Below are 12,980 nucleotides of genomic sequence, written 5' to 3' on the forward strand. Positions count from 1 at the left end.
CTATTTTGTGCCCTATCCAGTCAACCAAGAGGGCACGACAAGGCGATGCCCAACTAATCAACGCTCCAAATGACTCCTTCAGCGGTACCGAATCTGGCTATTGCAGAGAGTATATAACATATCATATGTGTTCCGGTCATATTGATCAGCTTCGACCTTTTCCCCGATAAACTTAAATGTGCAGAATATCCGTATATGTAAGAGGGATTTTTCAAATGAATATTCCCATTTTGCAACCATCATAGGTGTTGTTATTCTCAGCTGTGCTTGTCAGGCCTGAAACAGACACACACAGACACACACACGGAGCTGAAAAGTACTCCATCGGTACCGTACGGTACTAGACCAAACCAGACGGGACCGAATGGAACCAAAATTAGCGTTGTGAAATTTTACAGCCCCCCCCACCCTTACCCGCAGTGCCCCGTTCCCGTGGACTCAGTCACCATCCATTACAAAAGCGCTTGGGGTTCGCCTGCGCGCCCTCCTTTCGCCATTTTACTACAATTATCGCCCTTCAAAGGGTTCACTATCACCTCCCTCCAGAAATTAACCACCCTTCAACCAGCAGTCGCACTACCTCCTGGGTCGACTCCTGGAATATCACATAGATAGAACAATTAGATCCTTCAGGAACCTGCTCGAATATTTTCGGCAATCGTCTGGATTCGGTGTTCTTTCGCTTCACAAGGAACCGAATTCGCCTCCCACACAGATCAGTCGCTTAACCCGTCCGACGATTGACGACGTTCAAATGCACTCTCAGCACATAACAACATCCTGTCCCTCCTCTCCCCTACACGCCGTGCCTCGGTGACGGTCCTCATTATCGATCTTCCGATTTCGTTGTCCTTTGCATCGGCGTCGATCGGGTTGTTCTGAACGATATCCTGTACAATATACCTGGGTTGTGCTTGTTTTTATTTTGACTTTTCTCCAATTTTCATTTTATTTATTTTTTTTAACTTTTTTTTTACATTTGCTTGCCTCCTTGAGCAGCTTGGTTACTTGGGACTCTTAAAAGTTGTCGATTTTGATTACTCGTCTTTACTACTACCAGCATCACGAGCCCGTTTTTCATGCTCAACTTCCGATAATGTATCATTATTCCACTCCACCTCCCGGGTGGTCGTCCCATTATATGACTTCGCCTCCTACATCTCCTCATTACGCCTACTACGCTACTCAGGTCGCCAATCCCTACGGCTCCCCTCGGCCATCATCCAAGCGCCATAGTCGCAAAGCCAGTTATGCCGGCACCAAGGAAGCCGCAGGATGGCAATATGCCGGATACGGTACGCCTTTCTACGATGCGATGCCTGAATTTAGCACGCCACCGCGCAAGCACGATAATGTAAGTGCTTTTTTTGGTGGCTCTTCGTCCTATCACCGTCGCCGTAGCACCATGGGCAATGCCCCGGCGGACCCTTGGGATAACGCTAGTCCACGCCCGTCGCACTCGACCCGGAAACGACCCATCTTTGTAGATGTGGTCGACGATGGATTCGATGACGCGCCACGATTTGCTTTCCGCGAGGAAGCTAGCCAACCCCGTCGATTCTCGTCTGCAACTCCACGCAAGCCAAAGCCACCCACTGATCAATATTGTTATTCTAACCAGGTTCCCGTGCATGATGATGATTCACCGAAGCGGTCCCGCGCGCGTCGCCAGTCCACCTCCACGAGGACGCCATCGAAGCCCAAGCCCACGACATCATCTAAGCCAGCTCCGAAGGCTACGGAAGAGGATGCGGCTAAAGCTGGCATCCCCGCGGGTTATTCGATCAAGAACTGGGATCCCACTGAAACCCCTATCATTCTTTTGGGAAGTGTCTTCGATGCGAACTCCCTCGGCAAGTGGATCTACGACTGGACGGTCTTCCACCACGGTGCTTCGACTCCGATGGCCGATGTTGCGGGCGAGTTGTGGCTGTTGTTGATCAAGTTGGCGGGTAAGATCAAGAGGGCCGATGAGTGTGTGGATCGGATCAAGCAGCCTGAGCACCAAGAAGTGGTGGAGGACTTCTTGGAAAGTGGAGAGCGCCTGTGGGCGCGGTTTAAGAAATTGCTAAAAACCTGCGAACAGTTCATGTGGAAAGCGGCCAAGCGAGAAGGTAGTAAGAACGTGTCTATGGGCCGCAACGCAGGCTGTGAATTTGTCGAGACGATATTTGGTCGCGACCGCGAATTAGAGAGCACGGAGAAGTTGATGAACAGCGTTCGTCTATGGAACATGCGGTTTGACGCCAACTGCGAGGACATTCTTCGACGACCGTCGGCATAGTCGTCGCAATCCTTCGCGATATTTTACTGGGCATCGACCCAAACAAAAAAAAAGTTAACTTGATTGATCCGGTTTTTTTGTTTTTTTTTCCATCTTTAAGAGTCGGGATGAATAATCGGAATTGCAGGGCAACATCAGAGCTGCTGTTTGAGCTTCCTCGGCATTTTACGTTTGATCTGTCGGATTGCATTTGAGCGCGTTTGAATTGGCCTACTGACTGGATTGCTCTTCGCTCTCAATTACTCGTTCAAGGGACATGACCGCTATCAGCGCGGATCACCCTGACGGACTTTTTTTTTTTCTCTTTTCTTTTGTCCTTTCCTTTGTCATTTCCTTACTGTGGGCACTCTTAATCCTTTTCATTCTGCTTACAACTGGGACGGGGCTTTGCTTTCTTGTCTGGCGTATGCTAGCTCATCGGGAGTCATTTGCATTTTTCTATTGCAAGTTGGAGCCGATGGGCTTTCTTTGTCTTCGATGATACCATTTTGCGACTCGTTCTATCTCGGACACGGTTGGTTTCATTCTTTCGTTGCGTCTTGAACAGCATATATAGACACCCACTACCATCGTACCGATAGACATTACAATTTTTACCACTTTTGATCTTGCCCTTTCGCATACAGCCCCGCTATCACGTCCTGCTAGAATACTAGCGCAATCGCCGATCTGATGTCATCTGACATCCCACTTAGACTACTTCTTTTACCCCTCACTAAAAGCGGAGCCTAAGGTTATCAACCGGGCGCCTCGGAAAATAGATAGATGACGACTAGCATGATGACTAGTCCTGAGCAAGTGTTCCTGACTGGATGGGTTATCGCCGGAGGTGCTGTGATATTGGTTTTTTAGTGTATGTAACTCGTACTGTATGTTAGTATGTAATTCCAGCCTGGGGTATTACTCTGCTTACCTACTAGTCGAACCCGAGTATATGATGAATATGATCTCTGATTTGATAATATACATAGTAAGATTACCTAAGATCGTAACTCATGCACAACAAAAGGAAAGCGTTGGCCTATATGCAAGTAATATGGACTACGATCTCAGAGTTTGTTGTTAGGGAAATGAAGGTGTGAGCCGCATCGTGGAATGTCGGTGTATTCCTGCTGACAGGCAAACTGGGGGGTCTTGGATTAGAAGATGGGGTTTTTGAGGACCAAGTTGCAGTGGTAAACTGGGATGTGCTATTTTAGTTAAGTAGAGTATTACTATTACTATTATTATTAATAATATTAGGACTTTTACTATACGGTGATTCTTGCTTGTGCTTGGGATAGGGAGATGATAGTTTGGATTATTGAGATGTCAGGTCGGTTATGTTTTTGTACTGTATCTCGTGCATTAGTAAACGGGGTGTGGTAGCAGGAATGATAAAAAGGAAAATAGGGTAGAGGTTTCGTCTCTACTCTTGAGATGGTTTGCGGAGGAATTCCTGTACAATACGATATGCAAGACATGTAGAGTTTAAAGAGCTTGGAAATATAATAAATCAATTATGGCTTCTAAAAATAAGGATATTCAGTTGATGAGTGAGGTGGAAACATCTTGAGAAGAGGAATTTTCGTGTCTTTAGCTGACATCTGACAGATGCGGTTACTATTGTTCATATGTATGATTATGGGTTAACTAAAAGTGCCGTAAGTAGAAGGAGTACGGCATATCCAGATGTTTCTTTCCGGTTAAAAAAAAAGAGCGATAATAGCTATGATGGAAAGTATGTACCTAGGACTTCCCTAGCATGAGTCTGTTGAGGAGTTGTTACTAATAAGACACATTAAGTCGATGGCAAATATCGTATATAACTATGTTATTATCCTGATCAGATATGCGTGGAATTTCTGTACGGTCTACTCAAGTTACTTTTTTTACCAGTATCGCTGTGTTGGAGAGTCCATCTTGTCTTCCCTGATATTATCATATCTACTTACGGTAATTGTGATCATAGAATAGGAATTATCTTTCGCCAACCAAGCATTTTATTGGGAAATACCCTTCAAGTGTATCACATAGCAGAGATTAATTCCGGACCATCTCCTCCTTCCCTTTCCCAAACCCTGCCAACAGGCTACCGGTTGAACAAGCAGAGAATGGAGAGTTCGAAAACGACCTCTCCAATAGCACCAGTAGAAATGTTGCCCCTATGGCTAATGCTGTAGCCCCTAGTGAAAGAAGAGCTCGTCACCGGATTCTGTAATCCAGGACGCGGTGAACAATACCATTCTACCCTTGCCACAACTCTACCCTTAACTTCAAAAGGATTCGTCTCTGGTGCCGCTATCTTTGCCACAGGAGCCGAAGGACAGGTTCTGCATCCCAGGTTGGATTTGGGATCCATTGACAGAATCCGAAGGCAGTTCGTTTTCTTTGTCAGGCCACTGGGAAAAAATACCCCTACCGTGCGAAAACTTTCAGCAGGGATTGGAAAAAAAAAAAGACATATATAAATGTACTCGCTCAGATGAGCGTTGCTAATCTTGATGGTGTCCGGACAGACATTCGTGATCTTGAATACGACCCACTGTTCAGACATCTCGGAGGCGTTTTCCTCCTTCAGTATTGGATAGACTGGGTACCCTAGTTGGAATTGAAGACGAACTGAGAAGAACTGCAATGTCTGCTTGATAGATTGTGGAAAGGTCAAGACAAATTGAGCAGTGAAGGGCGACTTATGTGATTTGCTGCTGGGATGATAGGATAAAGAAGAGAACTTATAAGTAGACAAGAATATTTTGAACCAGAGAAGCAGTAGATATGACGTGATCAATGTTCGTTTTTGATCAAAAACCTGATCCCATTACTTATAGATCTGCTCTGCCAGTTCATCTTTGCATGCAGATCCAATTCAGTGCGGCAAACAAAATATTCAGGTGGACAAAGTTAAAGGCTACACTGATTGCCGTGACATCCATGTCTCCCTGATTGACATTTTACTATGACGTGTAGAAAGGTGATATACGGCAACTAAAGAGACCGGCTGGGCATGTTCCTAGAAGAGTTTCCTGGCAATGAGGCGCACTGCTCCAACTTCTTCGAAGCGCACAGAAGCCTGTATTACACGCTTTAGATTATCCCACCACCAGCTAAAGCGGTAGCAAATGCTTACTTTGTACAAGATATAGAAGGTGTATTATGTGACATCTGCGCCTATTAGCCGCTCATTACGTCTACTAGAAGGAAGAGGAAGCTGTCAGATTCATTTACATTTTCTCTATTACAAGTTGGGACCTATAGCTTGCTTCATTTTGGTAAGTACTATCTTAAATTTTGTTTAATTTTAGATATAGACTTGTCTATGTCTGCGATTAGATGGTGTCAAGAGCAGGAAAGGGGCCAGTATATAAAGACTCCTCTGGGCTTCTTGGTTAATAGAAATTGCAGTTGCAATACAATCGGTTCGCTCCGTCGAAACCAGATGCGTTAGGCCAGTGTCAAGCAGGATTCTTTCCGGTGGACGCAGATATTGATTGCATGGTACCACATCTGTGGCTCGTCGAACGGCAGACCGTGGATATTTAAACCTGGAGCAAACCCTATATTCCTGGTCTCAAAGATATGGAACGCGATGTGAGATGGCATAATCATGACATCGCGTATGAAGTGCCCAATCATAATTACGAGCCATGGGTCGATAGGATTAGCAGCCAGAAAAGGGTTTCAGATTGTGTACTTGCCTAGTGGTGGTCGATATCCATTCACCGTTCGGAGTCGTGACGATGGTGCAGTCAATCTAGTGGGAAACTGTTACGTCCAAGGAGTCATAACACTCCTCAGTACTAACATATATATCCATGGGACATTGGCTCTCCACATAGAACTACCATATGCCACTCTGTCATAGGCGTAGTCATCCATCAGCTGTGGAAATTCTACTCCCCTAAACAAAAACCTGTCTATCTAGACAGAGACCCATACGCAAAAAATATTCGACGCACACATAAATCCCAGTATCCAACATCCATACTAGGAACTTCTAGATATAACATAATTCAAATACCTAATTGCTTTCTGTCATATCTAGTGAAGACTCCGCTCCCTCCCCAACAGTTCAAAAATCAAGATATCAACCATATCACCCAAATGCACAAACCAACACATCATCAAGAAGAAAGACAACCCCACCTATTCATCCCGTGAAGCCCGTACGCCATCGCGTAAAAAAACACCTCATCGTCGTCCACAGTGAGTCACTCTAAGTTACGTACCTAGTTTTTATTTCATATTATTTTCTCCGAGGTGAAACACTGCCCACTAAGACCAAGCTAATCCAAATAAGCAGGTAGATGCGACAAATCCAAGCAAATCCAAGTTCTCCGACTCCCTAAGAAAAACTAAGAAAGAGGCAGTGCTGTAGGCAACAGCTTTTCCAGGGTTTAAGCTAATTCTTCACCTTTTTTTTTTTTTTTTTTTTTACCCTGGCCAAACTAAGAGAGGAATCATCCAGTCAGAACGAGGCATTTTCGGGAAATTAAGCTTTTTTCCCTTGCGGTGACACGCACGTGGGCCCACTCAGCCCTATGGGTTGGGCGGGTGGGTTAGTTTAGACCACAATGTTGATTATGTAGCATGTATGTGGTTATGTACCGAGGACTCTGGGTGGGATTATTCGATTATTATTGGTAGTAGTCATGATTCATACCGGTATGTCGCTATGCTAAAGTTATTCTGTGGTTTCTGTTTACTGTGTAGCTTCACATGCTACCACTGTTGATTGTGGCGATGTCTCATTTGACGAAGTGAATGTAGGGGAGTATGAGGGTGTTGGGTGGGATTGGTCCGTGTGTGCTTAGTCTAGGACTTACAACTTTCAGGGGGAGTACTTCGTATACGGGATTAATTCATATTGTGTTCTATACTGGGTTTAGTTGATGTGATTGATTGGATATTTAATAACAAGAGGTGAGAACATATAATAGAAGAAAGACAAAATATGAAATACAAAACCATAACTGTCATGCTGTGCCCCTATCGGTTGAGCGAAGGGGGAAATTGAGGGATCAATCTAACCGCAGTGCATGTTAAAGCGAGGCAGCCTCGATACCTCACGAATAGTAATGTTAAATCTCTGTGTGTCTATATCACAAGACCCTTTAGAATTCAACTGTCGCCCTTCTCAGGGAGGTCTACTAACTCTCGAGGAGCCGCCAGGTATTCCCGAGCGTCTTTAACAAACCAGAGGAGTCTCTGTCGACGGTGATAAATATTGGTCATATCAACCCTCGCGCTGGCATCCGCATCATTCTGGCCAGTGATCAAGATGAGCATGAAAAAGGTCTCGATGATACTAGGTGGAATATTCGAAATCAATTGTCCCGTCGTACTCCACCGCATCGCACTTGAGCCAATCACACAGCCAATGGTGAGCAGAAAGCCAGCAATCACCATAAGCAGATGCGAGCAGACATTTCCCATGGCAATCGAGATTCGGTGAGTGACAGAGGATGTATCAAGATCATCTTTAGGTGGAATTGCCATCTGCGTCCTAGCGAAGAGGGTCATGTCTCTTTTCTCCAGGCTCTGAACTTGACAGACCGTGTACTCCTTCACTTTGCCTTGGATATTGCGCAGAATGAAACTGTCGAACAGACCGATTAACCCCGCATATGTGCCAATCAGGAGCCACCAATTGTCGTTGAAGTGGAAGATCGGTCCGACAGCTGCCCATGCAATGATGACCGCCACGAGAATTATGATTCCGGCCAGTGTCCCGATGATGTCGGCATAGTAGAATACGGCCACTTGCAGTGGATTCTCACGCGGCGGCTGGATCACCTCGGGTTCGTTTGGTAGGTGGTCCTCAGTGATGCAGCGGAGCTCTTTCTCAAGTGTAGCGTCTAGGCGGAAGATGGCGTCCAGGCAATTGTTGACATAGTCGGCATAGCATTCCCGCAGGCAATCCAGGAACGCAAATACCAAGACCATTAGAGCTGATGTTGCCGAATTAATGTACAGCTGCCACTGGTCCGTCCAGCCACAATAGTGTCCGAAGCCCAGCCAGATAAAGATGCAGACCCAATACATGCCCACGGTTACGATATGTCCGAACGCCCACGCGGAGAAGATGATCATTCGCGCAAACCAGCCTTGTGTCCGTGTTCCTTGATCCAGTGCATCCAAGGGCCGACTGCTGCTTATCTGAGACACATGGCTGACTCCCTCTGGCCCCAATTTGCTCTTGAGCTTCGCGAGCATTCGCTCATGGCTGTTGCGTCTCGACTTCATCTCAGCAATGGCCTCCTGCTGTTCGGAGTATTCGCGGAGCAGTTGGCGCATGAGGAAAGAGTCGAACACGTAGCACAGGATAGCCTGCACATCGGAAATGACAGCGGTCCATTTAGCAGAATTTCCAAAACGAATGCCCAAGAAAGCCCAAACGAGAAGAGCACCAACGATAAAGCAAAAGACCGGTGCAGACCCAGCAATACGGACAACTGTGTCCAGCCACCTGTCCAACAGCCGAGGGCTTGCTTTGGCTTTGTATCCGGTGACCTCGTCAGCTGTTGTCACAATGCCATCTTGCTTCTCCTTCGCATCTTGTTCGATCGGCAGGTGTTGGGTCTCTGCGACACCCTTAATCTCGCACCGGAAAGTTGGCTTGTAGTGCTTCATTTTGTTCAAACAGGGTGGCCATGAATACAACCAAGATTGACGACACAATGTACGGGAGGGCTCTAGGGGGGTTGAGTCACTTCTGCAAATTCGCAAATTGCCTCCAGGTCGGTAAGGGATACTGGGATCAAGGATACAATCACAGTAGAATTCTTCATAAGTTTAATATCAGCCATTCGAAAGAGTTATGGCAATGAAAAGATAGAGATGTGTGTCCAGCAGTATCGCGTTCACAGTAGAAATGATAATCTTGGAAGGGATTGATTCCGAGTCTGGGTGAGCGGACGATGAAGAAATTTATGCGATATAAACTTGTATATATACAATATCCAATCCAAGACGGCAGATGTATTTTTTCCCTACTGCTCTTCTTTACATAAGAATATTGTTTTTTAATTTTCGTTAATCCACCAGGACCCACTAGTTGAACCGATGGAGAATGTCGGTCGACCCATTGTTCCCCAAAGGTCCCTGAAAGAAGGCCTTCACAGGGGCCTGGGTTAGTTAGGGTACCAAGCAAGATGCCATTCTAGACTCAACCTGGTCTGTGTCAGTATTTGCTCCACCATTACAACTGCACAGCCAGCATAGCTTGCAGCCCGCATGTAACCCTACCCCGGTAGAAAAAGTCTGATCCCCTTCTCGGTCCGAGATGACTATGGGCTCAACCTAGAAAGAATGGCTAGCAGGGTCACGGCTTCGGCCTTTAACCATGAGCGATTTTTCGGCGGTAGTAATGCGGTAGTTCTAACAGGCTACTTCAAACAATATGTGGACTGATATGGTGACTCTGTGAGGTTACGCAACTATTATTACAACTCTAACTAATCATTATGGACCGCGCCGATCTTGATGCGTTGTATTGTCTATCTATACCATGGATCTAGACTATGTACACGGTTAGATACACAACTTATCTATCGCGAGGTAGTCTTATCAGTTCTTAGCAATCTGTTTAGCAACATGAGACATAAGCATCTGCTGCAGGATATCGGCGCATTGAGCGTAGAACCTAGGCTGATTTTTCACCGAGGTCCAGCCATTTACATCGATCACGTAGCTTTTGCCTTTGTTTCGAACGATGTCAAATCCACAGACTGACTGACCAAATCCTGTTGAGATCTTGGCAGCCGCGTCTGCCTCCTCCTTGCTGACCTCGGTGGGTAGTCTTACTTCCTTGCCACTTGCATCCCGAAGGACCACACCTGTGACTGCGGGCGATTTTCGTGTCACCGCAAAACAGTACTGGGGCCCCACTGCGTAGGCTTTGACATCCTCTCCATTGTCGGCGTTCAAGAGCGGCTCGTACACGTAACTACTGGTCGTGCCCTGTTCGGTAATACATCGAGGTATGATCAAGTCAGGGTCGTACTCGGAACACTTGTTGCCAACTTTCCGAAACAGTCTTCTTCCCCCGCCGGCGCCCTGGGGAGTCGTTGGGAAGTAAATGTAGATGTTATGGTCTTCCGCACTGACAGGCTTCTCCACAAAAGGCTTGTGGAGCGTCCGACCATCCACCAGAAGCGTATTTCCATCTTCCGAAAGGGACACTCTCGGTGGATGAAACCGTTCATAGGTTGCCTCTCTCTCTCTAGGGCCTGGTATCCCGAGCCCCATCCGATCATACACGTGTTGAACGAGACCCCAATCATAGGCTCTGGGGCCACCGTCACGGTTTACCTCAAGCCTCTTGGGAGTCCGCACACCAAGATAATCCAAGACTCTATTACAGAGCCGACGATCAAAGAGAAGACCCTGCATAAGCAAGTCATTATAGCAGAGCGGCGAGCGGAGCTTCGTGTACGAAATGGCCTTCTCGAGGGGAAACCCATCAGAATAAAATGCAATTAAAAAATCACAGATCGGCCATTCTTCCGGCCTCTTACTCAAAAGCGTCTTATCACCGAACAGGACCACCTCGATAAGACCGTCTACGTGTAAGCGACGGAATATCTCCTGGTTGGCCTTGCTGAGTGCCTTGTCTTCCATGGCACAGATGCCGAGTCTCCAAGGAGAACTCATGATGTGATCTTTCTGCACGGGGATCCGGCACAACTCGGTCGATATGTTTTTAGCCGAATATTTGGGCGAGGGAAGTTGGAGGATTTCGATTTCCTCGTCGTTCATACGCGCGAGGAGTTTCATGTGATTGTCGTCCCAGCTGGCCTCTGGGCCATTCTTGACTGCCGCCAGTTTGTGGAGTGCTGACATTGTTACGGGTGTTGAAACATCAGTCGCTTAGTTGTGTCGTTGCATCGGATACTTCTTGAGCCAACTCAGGATCTCAGAAGTGGTTGTCGTTTTGCTTGGGTGGGACCATTGAGTAAATGCCATTGATGAAGAAAAAGCAATGGGTTCGATTCTCAATCGAAGATCGAAATGAGTAAATTTTCCAAGCGACGAGATATGTTCGTCGATTGGGTGCGGGAAACTCGTAGGAGTTGGGAAGAGTTAGGGCTATTTATGTGCGGGATTAAGTATAAACGATTGACAGCTGGCAGCGGACACAGCCGCAAAGCGTCACTCGGATCGTCACACGGAGACGAAAAGTTTAACATGAGTAAGAGAGAAAAAATGACAGGAAGTAAATGCCGCAGTCATGCAGTCATCGCTCGAAACCGATGCTGCCGATCTTCGTTCCGTGGTACGCTGAAGAACTTTGGCATTCCATTTCAAATCGAAAACCGGCTGCATACCAAGACCGAAAAGTCCACAAGATGTCTGAATTCGATTCTCATTTCCTTTATGTAACCCAACCTGGGGTACCAAGCAGTCTAGACGTCATGTGTCATATTCTGGAAGCCCTACTTTCGACCCACAGCCCGTACCGAACTTTTCGTATACCGAATATTCTTACACCATTGTCCACCGTGCGGATGATTTAATCATGATGGTTTGATTATCTGTATACATTGTTCTTTGGATAAGGGTTTGCAGTTACCCGCGTGACCATGCCCGGAATTCCATTCCCCTTTGGTCTTTATTGCATGCTGACTTACGCTAAAATTGCCGCAAAAGGAAACTCATCACGCGCCCAGTACTTCATTTATATCACTCTTATATGTATCGTGAATATTATCACCTATCTTCTCTTCCACAACAGATACACACAGCTGAGTTAGTACATTAGCAGTGTATATCAGTCTTGGGGACGATATAACCAATGTAAACACACATCTCTCAAACACATTGATTTTTACATAACCATCCTAACACAATCTCCTATATGCTACTCAGATATTTCTTTGTCCAGATAGCAACTTACCTAATATGATGCTGACAAGCATTACCTCACCCTACTCATCAACCTAAATAGTCTAATGACTAATACCAACGTGATCAAATGTGAAATGGATGGTAATCTTTTACCTGCAGCGCACAACTCGTTAGTACGAAAGCTTCTTAGTTAGCCCTACTACAGCTAATTGAGATTGATCCAAGACTAGGGTAGATAGCGGAATGTTATATACAGTGTACCTGTAGAGGCCTCCTCCGGGTTTAAGTAGGGGAAATATCACCCACAATACGTTCAGAAATTAGAGTTGTATACATGACCAAGTTTAACCAGTAGTGTTTTTGAAGTTCGTAGTTCAAACTGGCAAGGTGTTCCGGGTATAGTTGATTTAAAAGAACTTTAATAGAAAGTCATAGATTAGAAACTAGGCAGTTGTGAAAATGCCGGTACACCACTATTTCTCTGTTCTAGTCAATATGTCTGTCTCTAATTTAGTTTACTTTGCTTTTCTTATTTCACAAAAGATTCTTTATAAAGGATGTCGTCTGCCTACTTTTTATTTCTACTCAGAAATCGATTTCGTTTCTAAAGCGGTGTCCACAAAATATATACCGTTCAACTGGATGTTAGTATACTTTCTATATTCGAGTTGGGCTAGTCGATAACCAGAGTCTGTTGATTTAGCACATAGATGTGTGGATACTAGCGGATTGTAGGTCACGCGCGGGTATAGTATATTACAATGTATACATATAGTAACTTACTGGAGCTTTTCACCATCTTAGTGAGTTTGTGAAGTTGATTGTATTGAGGTCAGAGGGAACCAAGGATATAGATAATGTTTGTTAC

General features: G+C 45.7%; 5 protein-coding genes across 5 annotated transcripts; 2 read left to right on the plus strand and 3 right to left on the minus strand.

The window, feature by feature from the left end:
* Positions 1-669: 669 nt before the first annotated feature.
* Positions 670-2,412, plus strand: BDV38DRAFT_184227 (uncharacterized protein). Its single transcript, XM_032052139.1, has one exon. It carries the CDS (start codon positions 1,097-1,099, stop codon positions 2,282-2,284), a length of 1,188 nt encoding a protein of 395 aa, XP_031909505.1. The 5' UTR covers positions 670-1,096; the 3' UTR covers positions 2,285-2,412.
* Positions 2,413-4,160: 1,748 nt separating this feature from the next.
* Positions 4,161-5,188, minus strand: BDV38DRAFT_258070 (uncharacterized protein). The gene has a single exon (XM_032055681.1). The coding sequence runs from the start codon at positions 4,818-4,820 to the stop codon at positions 4,356-4,358; it is 465 nt and encodes a 154-aa protein (XP_031909506.1). The 5' UTR covers positions 4,821-5,188; the 3' UTR covers positions 4,161-4,355.
* A 328-nt stretch (positions 5,189-5,516) lies between these two features.
* BDV38DRAFT_258071 (uncharacterized protein) lies at positions 5,517-6,677 on the plus strand. Its single transcript, XM_032055682.1, has one exon. It carries the CDS (start codon positions 5,871-5,873, stop codon positions 6,126-6,128), a length of 258 nt encoding a protein of 85 aa, XP_031909507.1. The 5' UTR covers positions 5,517-5,870; the 3' UTR covers positions 6,129-6,677.
* A 450-nt stretch (positions 6,678-7,127) lies between these two features.
* On the minus strand, positions 7,128-9,243 carry BDV38DRAFT_258072 (Low affinity iron permease-domain-containing protein). Its single transcript, XM_032055683.1, has one exon. It carries the CDS (start codon positions 8,894-8,896, stop codon positions 7,385-7,387), a length of 1,512 nt encoding a protein of 503 aa, XP_031909508.1. The 5' UTR covers positions 8,897-9,243; the 3' UTR covers positions 7,128-7,384.
* On the minus strand, positions 9,194-11,296 carry BDV38DRAFT_184259 (uncharacterized protein). Its single transcript, XM_032052140.1, has one exon. The coding sequence runs from the start codon at positions 11,105-11,107 to the stop codon at positions 9,833-9,835; it is 1,275 nt and encodes a 424-aa protein (XP_031909509.1). The 5' UTR covers positions 11,108-11,296; the 3' UTR covers positions 9,194-9,832.
* Between the last annotated feature and the right edge of the window lie 1,684 nt (positions 11,297-12,980).

This window comes from Aspergillus pseudotamarii (genome assembly GCF_009193445.1).
Source record: "Aspergillus pseudotamarii strain CBS 117625 unplaced genomic scaffold BDV38scaffold_66, whole genome shotgun sequence".
NCBI lineage: Eukaryota > Fungi > Ascomycota > Eurotiomycetes > Eurotiales > Aspergillaceae > Aspergillus > Aspergillus pseudotamarii.

What these genes read in the sequence shown, in the direction of transcription:
- BDV38DRAFT_258072 (XM_032055683.1), bottom strand. Translation starts at nt 8,896, where the DNA reads ATGAAGCACTACAAGCCAACTTTCCGGTGCGAGATTAAGGGTGTCGCA.
- BDV38DRAFT_184259 (XM_032052140.1), bottom strand. Translation starts at nt 11,107, where the DNA reads ATGTCAGCACTCCACAAACTGGCGGCAGTCAAGAATGGCCCAGAGGCC.
- BDV38DRAFT_184227 (XM_032052139.1), top strand. Translation starts at nt 1,097, where the DNA reads ATGTATCATTATTCCACTCCACCTCCCGGGTGGTCGTCCCATTATATG.
- BDV38DRAFT_258070 (XM_032055681.1), bottom strand. Translation starts at nt 4,820, where the DNA reads ATGTCTGAACAGTGGGTCGTATTCAAGATCACGAATGTCTGTCCGGAC.
- BDV38DRAFT_258071 (XM_032055682.1), top strand. Translation starts at nt 5,871, where the DNA reads ATGACATCGCGTATGAAGTGCCCAATCATAATTACGAGCCATGGGTCG.